The 13,715-nt window shown below is 48.1% G+C and overlaps 1 protein-coding gene across 2 annotated transcripts in view; it reads right to left on the reverse strand.

The window, feature by feature from the left end:
• Positions 1–13,715, reverse strand: part of GLG1 (golgi glycoprotein 1) — a 91,426-nt gene that overhangs the window by 5,408 nt on the left and 72,303 nt on the right. For both annotated transcript variants that reach the window (XM_060254537.1, XM_060254538.1), the window contains exons 21-25: positions 12,079–12,221; positions 9,795–9,896; positions 8,412–8,519; positions 7,677–7,797; positions 6,710–6,816 (exon numbers count right to left, since the gene is read on the reverse strand). In XM_060254537.1, the coding sequence (XP_060110520.1) occupies positions 6,710–6,816; positions 7,677–7,797; positions 8,412–8,519; positions 9,795–9,896; positions 12,079–12,221 (581 nt within the window). The remainder of the gene's footprint in view (positions 1–6,709; positions 6,817–7,676; positions 7,798–8,411; positions 8,520–9,794; positions 9,897–12,078; positions 12,222–13,715) is intronic.

Genomic DNA, 13,715 nt, shown 5'->3' on the forward strand with positions numbered 1-13,715 from the left:
ATTAGCGAGCTATCCCTTCGGAGGCGGGTGCTGGATCTGTAAAAAGTATGCAAGGTTAGACCAGAATGTAATGAGAGTGGTACTTACGGTGGTCAGTCGAAGATGGAGCGAAGTACAGCCTGTCCGAAGGAGGCATCACGCCGGGCACGAACGTCAAGAGCGTAGTGCGAGGCGAAGGTAGATGTGGAGGACCAGACCGCGGCATCGCAGATGTCCTCTATAGGGATGCCCTTCGTGAAAGCTGACGAGGTGGCGACGGCTCTGGTAGAATGAGCTCGTATGTGTTGCGGGACTGGTTGTTTCGCCAGTTGGTAGCAGAGTTCTATGGTGGCAACGAGCCACTTAGAGAGCCTCTGAGTAGATATTTTGCTGCCCTTATTATGGGTGGCGTAGGTGACAAAGAGTCTCGGATCCTTACGGAATTCTCGAGTTCTGTCTATGTAGAAAGCTAGCGCTCTGCGCGCGTCCAAGTTGTGGAGAGCCCTCTGGCCTGCGTCCGAGGGGTGCTGGAAAAAGGCTGGTATGGTTGACTGTTTCCCTAGGTGGAATGGAGAAACGACCTTTGGTAGGAAGGTCAGGTCGGGGCGAAGGACCACCCTGTTACTGTGAAAGATTGTGTAAGGTGGGTCCGCCCTCAGGGCACAGATGTCGCTAGCCCTCTTGCCTGTGGTGAGAGCCGTGAGTAGTGCTGTTTTCCACGATAGCAGGTGCAGTGGAATAGATGCCATGGGCTCAAAGGGTGGTTTCATGAGCTGGCTGAGCACTAGAGAGAGGCTCCAGGTTGGGAGGAGTTGTCTGACTGGAGGGTGTAGACGAATGATGCCCTTGAGGAATGCCTTCGTGGCATGATGAGAGAAGACTGTTGTTCCCCCGATGTGGGGGTGGAAGGCAGAGATAGCTGCGAGGTGTACCTTCAGGGAGGAGTATGAGAGGCCTGTTCTTGAAAGTGCTAAGGTGTAAGTTAGTACCTGAGAGATGGTAGCGCAGTTAGGGTCAAAGTTGTGTTGAGAGGCGTAGTGAGTGAAGCGCTTCCATTTTAGTAGATAGGCTTTCCTAGTGGATGGTTTTCTACAGTTCACTAGGACTTGGCGGACGTCCGGGGAAAATTCTAAAAACTGATTCTCCAGGCCGTCAATTTGAGGGATGCCGGGTTGTGGTTTAGGACCTTGCCGTCCTGTTGGGAGAGGAGGTCCTGTGTTTGTGGGAGGATTAGGAATGTCCTGTTGGACAGGAACAGGAGGGTGGTGAACCAGGGTTGGCGTGGCCACCATGGGGTTATGAGGATGCAGTTCGTGCGGTCTGTTTGGATTTTCTGCAGGACCCTTGTGATGAGTGGGATGGGGGGAAACAGGTAATGTAGTTTTCCCTTCCAGGTTTGGAGGAATGCATCCCCTCTGGAGAGCTGGGATGGTGGACCTCTCATGTAGAAGTGGGTGCACTGGGCATTTGATGGTGAAGCAAATACATCTATGCTCGGGGTTCCGAAGGTTCTGAAGATTTGTCGGATGTATTGAGTGCTGATAGACCACTCGTGGTTGTTGGTCGAGTGGCGGCTCAGGGCATCTGCCTGGGTATTCTCGGTCCCTGGTAGGTGAACGGCCGTGAGGAAGATGCCCTGGGTGATGCTCCAATGCCACAATGCCAAGGCCCTCTTGCAGAGTCTGATGGAGGCGGTTCCTCCCTGCCTGTTGATGTAGAAGACCGTGGCGATGTTGTCGGAGGTGACCTGGACGTGCTGATTCCGTAGTGATGGGAGAAAGGATCTCAGCGCTTTGTGTACTGCAAGGAGCTCTAGGCAGTTGATGTGAAGGGATCGCTCGTAGTCCGACCATTGGCCTTGGACTGTGAGGGTTCCTAAGTGGGCTCCCCATCCCCACCTGGAGGCGTCCGTGGTGACGATCACTGATGGAGGGGCTTGTTTGAACGGCATGCCCGTGCGGAGATGATGTTCCATAGTCCACCATTTGAGGGATGTTGCGATGTGCGATGGGAGGGTCAGGAGTGTGGACTGGTGCTGTGTGTGAGGATGAAAGGTCCTGACGAACCACATCTGCAGGGGTCGCATGTGAAGTTTCGCGAAGCATAGGACTGCGGTGGTTGCTGCCATTAGGCCTAGCATCCTCTGAAACGTGAGAGCTGTCTGGGAGCGCCGGGCAATGATGGTGTTGGCCAGAGACTGTATGCTGAGTACTCTGTCGTGCGGTAGAGAAGCTGTTTGGGAGACTGTGGAGATGTCTGCTCCTATGAACTGAATTCTTTGAGTAGGGATTAGTTTGGATTTTGATAAGTTGACCTGGAGACCGAGTGTGGCCAAGAGGGAGAGGGTAGTGGAGACGTCCAGTTGGAGTTGTTCCCTTGAGTGGGCGACGATCAGCCAGTCGTCTATATATGGGTATATTGATATGCTTCGTTGGCGTAGTGATGCGGCAACCACTGCCATGCATTTGGTGAAGACTCTCGGGGCCGTCGATAGGCCGAATGGGAGAGAGCGGAACTGGAAGTGCTGCTCCCCTACGGCGAATCTGAGAAATCTTCTGTGATGGTGGTTGATTGTGATGTGGAAGTAGGCATCCTGTAGATCTATGGATGCCATCCAGGAGCGTTCTGGAATAAGCGGAAGGATTGCCTGGAGTGTGATCATACGGAATTTCTTGTAGGTGATGTGGAGGTTTAGTTTGCGAAGGTCGAGGATCGGGCGAAGACCTCCATCTCTTTTCGGCACCAGGAAGTAGCGGGAATAAAACCCGGTGCGATGGTATTGAGGTGGAACTGGTTCTATCGCGTTCTTGTTTAGCAGGGACGCGATTTCTGTCTGTAGAGGTGCGGACGAGGGGGTGGTAAGAAATCTGTGATGTTTCGGGGTGGATGTGAATTCTATTAGGTATCCTCTCTGTATGATGGCGAGGACCCAAGCGTCCGATGTTATGTCTCTCCAGGCAGGGTAGAACTGTTGTAGACGGGTGTATGAGTGGGGATTTGGCTGAAGGAGGGAAACTGGACGTCTCGTGGCAGGGTGGTCAAAGAGACGGTTTTGAGGTAGCTGCGGTCTTTTTGGAAGTTTGAGTGCGTGGTCTGTATTGGGATGACAGTTTGGACTGGGGGGTTTTTCGTCTCCATGAGGTTTGCTGTCTGGGAGACTTGGTACCCTTATGGTAGGTGGACTTCCAGTTCCTCTGCCTGTTGAACTGGGGTTGGTGTTGGGAGACCCCCAAGCGTTTCGCCCGTTTCCTGCCGTCATCGACTGATGTGAGGATGTCGTCTGTGGCCGCGTTAAACAGGCCAAGGCCGTCGAAGGGTAGGTCCTCAATCTTATATTTAATATCCGGTTGGAGTGACGAGGACCTAAGCCACGCATGTCTGCGTAAGGCTATAGCTGAGGCCAAGGCTTTGGAGGAGCACTGTGCAGCATGGCGAGCTGTGTTGATCTGCTGCTTGCTCAGTCTTGCTAATTCCTGTAGGGCGTTAGTGGCTGGTTTTTGTGATTCCTCGGGTAAGGAGGGTATCAGGGTGTTGAGGTAGGTGGTTAGATTGTATGCATATGCTGAAAAGCAAGCCGTGTAGTTTTGTATCTTTGTTGCAGCTGTAGTGAGCGAGTATATCTTTCGCCCTATAGTATCGAGCTTCTTGCCCTCTCTTTCCGGGGGCACTGGGTGTCTCGTCTGCTTTGACTTCGAGGAGGAGTGAACTATTATGGAGTTGGGAGCCGGGTGGGTGAACAAGAACTTTGCGTCAGGTGCGTGGATCTTGTAAAGGGCTTCGACTCTTTTGGAGGTTGGAGGTACCGATGCCGGCTTGTCCCAGGCTTCCTTGAGTGTTTCGAGGAGGACGGGAAGCATAGGAAGAGAGGAGCTTGATGGGAGATCTGCATGTACGAGGTCAAAAACGACATCAGAGACCCTGGGTGCGTCTGTGTTGAGTTTCAGATTCAGCGAGTTCGCCATATTGGAGACTAAGTCAAGGTAGGATTTCGGACCCTCTGATGGAGACAGGTCCGCTGGCTTAGCTATGTCGGAAGCCGGAGATTGTAGGTCCGATCCCGAGGAGCGGTCGGATTCGGAGAGTTCGGCTTCGGAGTCGTCGTCGGTTCCGTGCTGCAGGTCTGGTTGGGTTTCTACAGGTGGTAGCTGTTTGTTGGGCGCAGTGTGTATGGAGCCCGATGGTGAGGGCTGTTTCGGTTCGAGGTCGAGGCGACTGCGTTCGTCATGGGGCTGAACGAGCCTGTCGTAGTCGAGGTGGTGCGCGCGCGGGGATGCTTCGTAGTGTCGGGTTCGATCGCGTCTGTCCGCGTGGTCTCGGTATCGAGGGGAGTCGTGGTAGCTGTGGTAGTAGCGTCCTCTCGAATCCGAGCGGTAGCGGTCGTGAGAGAGGGATCGTCGGTGCCCTCGTCGGGTCCGGGGAGAGCGAGATCTAGACCTCGACGGGGAGTAGTAGGAGTATCTCTCTCTACGGCGGCTGTGGGAACGGTGACTGCGGCGGCTGCGGGAACGTTGACGGCTGTCCCTACGGCGGCTGCGGGAACGTTGCCTACGGTGGCTGCGGGAGCGTCGGCGACTGCGTGAGCGTTGGCGGCTGTGAGCTCTTGGTGTGGGTTGCCGGGGTAAAAGGACTCTCGGAGTCGAAGGTTCCCTGATCAGGGATTGGGCTTCCAGCGGCTTAGAGAGGTCTATGAAGGCGCGGGGGTCGAGTGGTTGGTGACTCCTTGCAGGGGAGTGGGCCTCGAGTATTTGGTCGGGTGGAGAGTTCGTGATTGACGGCGACTTGGAGGAGATGCGCACAATCTCCAATGGTGTGATGTTCGGTGTCGGTGTCAATTTCACTGTTGGTGTCTTGGGAGCCGAGGCGGAGCTCGTGGTCGGGTTCGATGTCGATCTTACTGCGGTCGAGCTCGTGGTCGGGTTCGAGCTCGTGGGTTGCCCAGATTGGTCGGAGGGTCGATGCACAGACTTGGGTTTCTTTATGCTGGCGGTGCTCGTCGGATCCACGTGGGCGGACTCGGAGCGGTGACGCTTTTTGGTGCCGTCCGACTTTGTGGTGTGTTTACCGGACTTAGGCTTGCAGGGACCTTGAGCCACGGAAGCTGCCGGCTGCGCCGTTCCCACGTGGAGTGGGGAAGATGGCGGAAGCTGGTGTTGCGCGCCATGCGGTCGGAGGGAGGCTTCCATTAGATGGCTCCGGAGTCTCGCGGCGCGATTCTTGCGGGCCTGTTTGCCGAACTGGCTACAGTGGACGCAGGAATCCGTGTGGTGGGTCTCCCCAAGGCAGAAAAGGCAGAGGGAGTGCCCGTCAGACGATGGGATCTTGGCGGAGCAGTGCGTGCAGCGTTTGAAAGTGATCTTGTCCCTTCCTTCCATCCGCTCGCGGGGAGGGGGGGGGGTGAGGGAGAAAGTCCGAAAGATAGTGAGGGAGTTTTTTTTGTTTTTTTTTATACGATACCAGGTGAAGATGAAAGACTGAAGTTGGAGATTTGAAGAAAGAAGTAGGTTCGCTGGAGATTGCAATGAGGAAGTTGGAGATCAACGAGGTAGGTGCGATCGGGTCAGCGGTAAGGAAGAAACTGAGTGGCTAGACGCCTCCCCCCTCGTCCACGCATGCGCAAACGGTGGCTCCGCCCCGGGACGAGGGGGAGGCACGCCAGATCTACGATCAAGATTGCTTTGAACTCTCCGAGGTCAGGGCCATTCCGGAGGAATACCCATATGTGTGAATGCACAGAGACCACGAAGAAGATGAATCAGATTTTCAAGCAGCTGAGGGGCTAGAGGCCATCAAAGTAACAGGTAGTAAAATCTGATCTCAGCTAACCACCAGCAGGACTCTTAGTTTCAAAGAGATCAGAACCCTTAACAGTTTATGAGCTTGAGGGGCTGAATTATGGACTGAGAAAATAAATCCCTTTAAGACATGTAGCTCCCGACTTTAACCTCACTCCATGGATACCATACAATCAAGTTATTTGATTGCACTTCCTCTAAGGAGCTTAGAGCGTCTCTCCTCTTCCATTTTATTCTTACAACCATCCTGTGAAGTAGGTTAGGCTGGCCCAAGGTCATCCAGCAAGCTGTCATGGCAGAGTGAGGGTTTGAACCCAAGTCTCCCAGATCCTAGTCCAACACTGACTACTACCAACACGTTAACCCACCAATCCTCCCCACTCCTGTTTTCATTTCTTTTTCTTTTTGACCAACTTCCTTCAACATTCCATGCCTTCAGGAAGGCAATGAGCATGGTCAACCTTTGATGGATGACCCCCCCCCCCCAATTTACCCATTAATGCTTTTCTGCCTGCGCAGAGTTTCCGCCTGGTACGCTTCTCATGGATGACTCTTCCACAGTCCCACTGGTGCACATGGTATCAAGTTTACTATTATAATAATTAAACTGGTTCCCACAAGAGAAACTGTTTGGAAATCTGACCTAAAAAAAAAAAATCCCCTCTCCAGGATTCTATAAAGTCTCCGTGACATAAATAACATAACTGTACACCCTCACCCCACACCCCTGGCAACTAATCTCAACATCCTACACCTTCTGGACCTATATATTCTGGGCTATCAATAAGCTAACAGGGGAATCTTGTCAATTAAGGGCCTGTAGCACCACCGAACACATGTCACACTAGATCCTTAACACTAACCTGAACTGCTCCATCCCAAATCTTCCCACCAATCATATTCCATGAATCTTCGCTCAGCCCCAGCCTCTTTCTCACCTTTGCAGCATAGCTCCACATTTCAATTCGATCATTAAGCCTCTTCTTGCACTCTGGCTGTAACCGTACACGCTTGTCCTCCAAGGCCTCCATTAGGCAGGACATTTCTGCAGAACCAGAGAAAGTTGCATTACAAAAGTCACCCTCCCTTTATAGCACTGTGGGGAAAAACCTCCAGTTCCACCCAGTGCAAATGTGGACACTGCCAAAAAAGGAAACCCACAATGTCTTGCAACTGGCCCTTTTCCAAATGCAGCACTTGAATTCCAGAATGTATTGATACCCAAAAATCAAACACTGAGATGTAGTGTGGCAATAGTCAATTTAAAGGGATTCTGCAACAAGTTTGATTTCCCTCCAAAGACCCATCAGGTTTTTTTAAAGCCCCAAACTCTATAGTAAACAGACTGTCCTGGAATACAGCTCTCTACGGCAGGGATGTCAAACATACAAAATAATTCTTCATCAGTAATACGGCTGAAAAGTGGGACTCAATTTCCACACTACTCTAGGCACAGTTCATGTTCCTCTTTTCAACCATGTTACTGATGAAGAATTATTTTTGAAACATCTTGTATACCTGGGAAGGACGTACTGGCTGTAGAAATTTCTCCGGGACATCCTCTGTTTTCACTTTGAACTTTTGGAGGTCTTTTGGACACTAGTATTTGAAGGAGTATAGAGGAGTCTCTTGTTTGATTATTATTGAAGAATGTGTTATAGCTATTTCTCACTACTTGTTTTTTAATTATGACCACCAATTCTATTTATTGTTTGCATTTATTATTATTGTGTTTCAACAGACTGATGTCTACTGGTACTTGTGAAATTGTTTATTTTTCTGTTGCATTTTCTATCTGTACATAAACTCTGCTCAGAACATGCAAGATCACAGTACCAACAGCACTTCTGCTGCATGCACACACAAACACACTTCTTTGCTTCCTCAGCAGCTGCCTAGACTTACGTCGGCCTCGTCCTGGTGGAATGGCTGCACAGTGGTGTTTGATGTCGAGGGCACAAGCCGTATGAAGGACGGGGTCCACAAAGATGTCTGCTTTACTCTCTTTCAGCATGTTGAGCACCTCCTGGAGGGCAGAAGATCACAACTGAGAATCTCAACTTCACCCACCCCCTCCATGGACTTTGGACCAAATAACGTGACTGGACAATACTCAAAACGTAACGCATCTTGCAGGGAAAATTAAAAATTGTCATATCCTACACCAACAGAGCCACAAATAATCATGCAGTCATTCAGGTTACAACAGGAGCCTTATGCTATGGCATGAGGGGAGTCACAAGGCCAATGTAGACCAAGGAGGACAAGTGTAATAGAGGAAGCAACCCAGCCCTGTTAGGAAGCTTCTGCAGCTGAAAGCATTCAATCTGCAAAGGACTAAATTTGAGCCTAAGGTAATGAAGACATTCTGATGGCTGCTAGGTCATAATCGGAATTGAAAGCAGAAGCAGTGCAGGGTTGGGGACACTCCTCTCTGTCCACGAGGGGGGTAAGGAGCAATGGCAGCAAGGCAAGGAACAAAACACAGACACCATTAGAAATCCCAGGAAGAACTGAGGAAGACTCTAGTTCCAGTGCAAAGAGACTGAAGAGTAGGGCTGCACAGAAAGGGTTCGGGAAAACCAGGGGCTGCATTCTCCCCCCATTTTGCAAGCTCCAAGAGGGACGCCGATTTGTTACCTTTTTGCACGATTCCACTTTAATTTTTAACAGGTTCACTTTCAGACACTCTTCCACTTGCCCTGTCTGCTCTTGGGCTGCTGCTTCTTCTGCACATAAAGTGGAAATCTTTGAGGGGGGAAAACGCATACACACATGGAAAAATAGATTAGAATGAGAGTCCAAGTTTAGCAGCATGAGCAAGCAGCATGTTTGCCAACATATCCGTTAAAATTATGCATTTCTATTTCCCAGTGATAAGAGGAGTCCAGGCAGTGCTAGAGAACAAGGAGAAATACCATCCCACGTTTCACTGAGGGGAGGGGAGACAGATACTCTTGCTCACTACATTTTATCTGTATGTTATTGAACTAATACTTGTAGGGTTATCAGCAATGTTCTCTCTAAGCTGCAGAGTCTTGTGAGCAAAAATTCTACTTTGTGAGCTGCTGGCACTAAAGTTGTGAGCTGCTGGCATTAAAGTTGTGAGCTACTGTGTATATTATTGTGCTCTGGGGGCATCCTTCCTGAGCGAAGACAAACATCTGTGAGCTAGCTCACGCTAACTCAGCTTGGAGGAAACACTGGTTATCAGCGCACAAGACACCAACACAACACATGGGAAGGGTTCCATGGCTCAGTGTTAGAGCATCTGCTGGGCACACAGAAAGCCCCGGGTCCCATCCCTGGCCTCTCCATTTAAAAGTACCAATTAGCAGGTGACGGAAGCCTTCTACTTAGAACCCTGAACATAGCTGCCAATCAGAGTGGACAATGCTGTCTTTGAGAGACCAATGTACTGAGTTCAGTCTTACATGGAGCACCTTCTATTATGGATAGTTCCTGGAATCAAAGTTAGAAGCTTCTCTCAGTTTGGAATTCATATTGGTGAGGAAAGAACACCTGCAGGTCAGGACTGAGAGTGATTTGCTCCACAGATGCCTCCCACATTAGTGTTACTCCCTAAATACTACACGCTTAGAGCAGTATGTGGAAAGGAGAAGAGGAGGAATAGGACTCCAAGCAATAGCTAACCCTAGGATAAAGTCTGACTGCACCAGTATTTACTCTGCAGAACAATGATACTGAGGCTTCCCAAGTTCTTCTAAGTGAGCTTTTCTTTCCAACAGATTCTTAAATATCAGAAAACCCTGTTTTGCTTCACTTGAAGAGACAGAAATTCACAGCAGGAACAGTTTGTGTAAGTTGTGACTCCATAATGCTTTGTTCCATTCAGAGCTAACTTTTGGAACATATCTATCTCTGGCAAGTTGCAGCAATGGCCACAAAAAGATGACAGTCCTAAGGGTATTTTACATTAGTGCGCCAAAGCTCACACTGCACTACCAAGGGCTTACTATTATTATATGAAGTTAAGAAAAGATGACATTTGGAAGCTCCCACCTCATCTGAGCAGTGCATCTGCAGCTGAGGATCTAACCGGTAATCAAGAGCTGATTCTTCAATGATTACTCGAATCTGGTCTTCACAGTCAGGAGAGAGACGCTGTTGGAAGAGAATGACAGAGAGGGTTTGACCCACGTGACTCCCGGAGCCTTACTGGCCATTCAGGTGGTGGAGCATCTTGGCCCCTGAACCTTTGGTCCTCTCCTAGTGAGTGAAGCACCAAGGTCTGCTCCTCCTCCCTTTGATGATGCAATACTAAAGGAAGTTGAATATACCTCCCTCTTCCAGGCCTGTGAGCTATGGCATACCAAACGCTGGCCAGCCTCTCAGTCTGAGCTGCCCCACTTCCCAAATCAATAAACCCCATACTATACAGGTCTTTGTGTAGTACTCTATTGATGCCTTGCTTGCCACCAGTTAATATATCAGACCTAAGAGCTGGCTGCTCCATGCTCCCAAACATACATAGGAACACATGCCTCTCTCTTTAGGCTTTAAATGTTTATGCAGCAGTCAAGGTACCTTCATGCTACACCAAGCACCTACTGTATTGAAACATTGAGTTGTTTCCCATGGTATTCAGAGATGGGCTAAGACACCCAAGGTTTTTCAGCTCCGGGCAACCCAGTAACAGACAAGTCTGATACTACTCTTTAAAACAGTGATACTCAGTAGCTCAGGAGTCATCTGTGGCTATTCTGAGCACTGTTCCACAGTGTGGTACCTGCTTCATGTTTCAGGAAAGTGGACAAGACTCTTCCCTGATAGGGTATGTGGTTGGCAGCTGGTTCTCACCTTGAAACAGCTGCCACCAGAAAAACGGGTAAGCTGCAAGCCTCATGCCAAGGATGGAAACAAGGATTGATTAATGGTAATTGTGCATGTGGCCCCCTGTAAGCCATGGAGCAAGTATCACAGATTTACAAAGAGTACTTTATAAAAAGTACAATGTTCACGGAGCTATTCAGCATTATCCAGCATACCCATTCTTCCTTGTCAAGTATGTATTTCAACAATTCAAGTACTTCAAAAAGTACTTAAGTAAAACGGGGGAAGAGACTGCTTCACGCATGGTACCTTTTCCAACAGACCAGGTTCAAGCATAGCAAAATGTGGCTTATCAGGAAGTCATGTGTGAAGCAGCACCAGACAGCCCAAAGGTAAGCCTGAGATGCAAGAAGCCCACAGGCCAAAGCAATCAAAATCATTACAAAGGGCCTGGATACATTAATGACTATCGAAGCATTTGTAATACAAGCCTCCCAAGTCTTTAAAGCACAATTAAAAGCCAAAATGCAACTAAAATCACAGTGAAATAAAAAGCATTCCACAGAGAAAAATAATATAATAATATGTCTGATCTTGGATTGTAATAAACTATTAAATAAAACACTTTTAAAAATCTCTCAGCAGCAGGACAACTGCATGTTAAACACAACCCAGTCAGGGCACCTCAAAAGCTCTCCACTAGAGAACTGCCTTAGCTGGATGCATAAAAACAGTGAGGGAGGCGAGCAGACTTGAAACGGGAGTTCCACAGCTCTGATTCTGCTGCAAAGAGGACTCTGTCCCACATAGCTGCCCACCACCATGTAAGTGAAGAGGGAATGCAGAGGAGGACCTCCAAAGAGAATCTCAACTGAAGTTAGGTTCAGTATGGAACGAGGCACTTCTTTAGATGCCCTTGGCCCAGGACTGCATGAAGAATTAACAACAATACTTTAGATTTAAACCAGAAACCAATGAGGTGACAATCGTACTGAAAGTGGTCATGCATAGGTCAGGCTGTGGGTGCCGAGAATTCTGAAAGCTTCCCCAGACAAAAGGAGAGACGAGGAGATCAGGCTGCTTGCTATTGGCTGCCTCTCACCAGTGTTTATGGCACATGGTCTTTAGCAGCAAATTTTCTCCAAAGGGTTCAGGGGTGTGAGAGAGAAGCAAGAAGGGATCACTGAGCTGCCACGTAAGCATAAATAAACAAAGAAAAAGACAATAATAAGACGGATCCCAAAAGAAGACACCCTCTAGCGCTCTTCTCTGCCTGCGGAAACCTTCAGAATTCCAAACAGTTGGATCATGGCTGGTTTTCATTGGGCAAGTGTAGACAGTAGCTAGGCTCTAAGTCACTATTCTAAGGCAGAGCAGGATTCAAGTTAGGAGCCAGTTTTACGGCATTTGAAACGCTCAGCTGTTCAGCAGGCCAGAGAGCAAATGCACATTCGACAGATCAGAACAATGTTCATGTCAGCTCAGAACCCTGACAACTATGCTCCTTAGTTACCTGGTCTGCATATTTCAGCTTCAAGCAGGATATGACCTGCCCTTCCAGCTCCGATTCTTCCTTGGCTTTGTTTAGAATGCTCTGACAAAATTTTGGGATGTCTGCTTTGCAGGCCTTCCTCAGCACCGGGTTCAGGCGGTAATCTATCAAGGAGGAAAGGAGCCAAGTCAACATTTGGGACAGACCTCTAAGAAGGCAGCAGCCAGCAAAACTACACAGGCTTCACTAAGCAAGCCACGGCTGAAATTCTCTGCTGTTTCTTACATAGCAAAGTGGTGAATACCCTGAACCCCTCTGGAAACTGAAGTGTTTGGATATTATGTCACAATTCCACAGAAATGTAGAGAAGAAGAAATGATAGCAGCAATGGAATTCAGTTGTCTGTGTTTTTGTTGGCTTTAAAAGTTTATAGCCTTTGTCATTATAAAAAAGCACTTAAGACTGTGGACACACATGGGAGATTCAGAAACTGTGTTCTGCTGAATGCTGAAAACTGTTTTTAAATTCTGGCTACCCGCATTGAAATGAAATTATGATACTGATAACTAAGTAGTTTTTATGTAAAGCAAGAAGCCTAAAAGGCTCAACATAGTTTGTATTATTATTTAAATGTTTACATTTTTTAATCAGGTAGATTTAATTTATATCAGTAGTCAGCAATACTAGATTGAAATCATGGTTTTCTACAAAAAGACTTGTACTTGCTGGTATAATCTTAAATTTTAGCATTTTGCACATATACCTGCATTACCCATAAGTAGAGGAAGTTCATTAAAATGTTTCCAAACTGGGTAGCCCGCTGCCATGATAGGTTTTCTTGGGAGAGAATAATATGATAAACCTTAGCTACATACACAATGCCCCCCAAGACTTGTGGTGTATTCTGCTCAAAAAGTTTCATTTCCATTTTTTGCTCCTTGGCACTTCATCTTCACACTTAGCTCCTTACGTGGATCTATTCCACACTCCAAAGACTCTTCTATTTATTAAACTTCTTGAAATTTAGTGCTCAAGAGGTAAGGGGTTGGTCCTGTGTACATAGATTTGATGAGCAACAATGGGATTAAGGTATTTCTCTCAACTCTGTATGTTTATTTTATAACATTTTTGCTGTGAAGAAGAGGCATGTTATCTCTGCAGACAGAAATTCACAGTTTTGAGAACTTCAAAACCAAGCATCTGTGATAATATCTGCTAGATAGAGAAACTGCGCAAAATAATCTCTGGGAAAGCATGACATTGTGAATGGATTAATGGAATTCATTTACAAAAAAAATTAAAACATTTATGAATATACAGCCTCCTGCTACATAATGAAAAACTAATCCATGTTTCATTATGAATAACCTTTGGACTATATTGTATCTAGTACGGGAGCACATTCAACCTGTGCTGAAAGTGCTGCACTGGTTGCCTATCGCATACCGGGTTCGTTTCAAGGTGCTGGTTCTTACCTTTATGGCCAGGGGCCTGCATACGTTAGGGACCGCCTTTCCCCACATGTTCCCCGGAGAGCACTTTGGTCTGGGTTACAAAATCTGCTCTCAATCCCTGGCCTTAAGGAGGCCAGGCTCATGACAACTAGAGGCAGAGCGTTCTCTGTAGTGGCCCCACACTGGTGGAATGAGTTGCCGGAA

The sequence above is a fragment of the Heteronotia binoei genome, chromosome 14 (genome assembly GCF_032191835.1).
Source record: "Heteronotia binoei isolate CCM8104 ecotype False Entrance Well chromosome 14, APGP_CSIRO_Hbin_v1, whole genome shotgun sequence".
Classification (NCBI taxonomy): domain Eukaryota; kingdom Metazoa; phylum Chordata; class Lepidosauria; order Squamata; family Gekkonidae; genus Heteronotia; species Heteronotia binoei.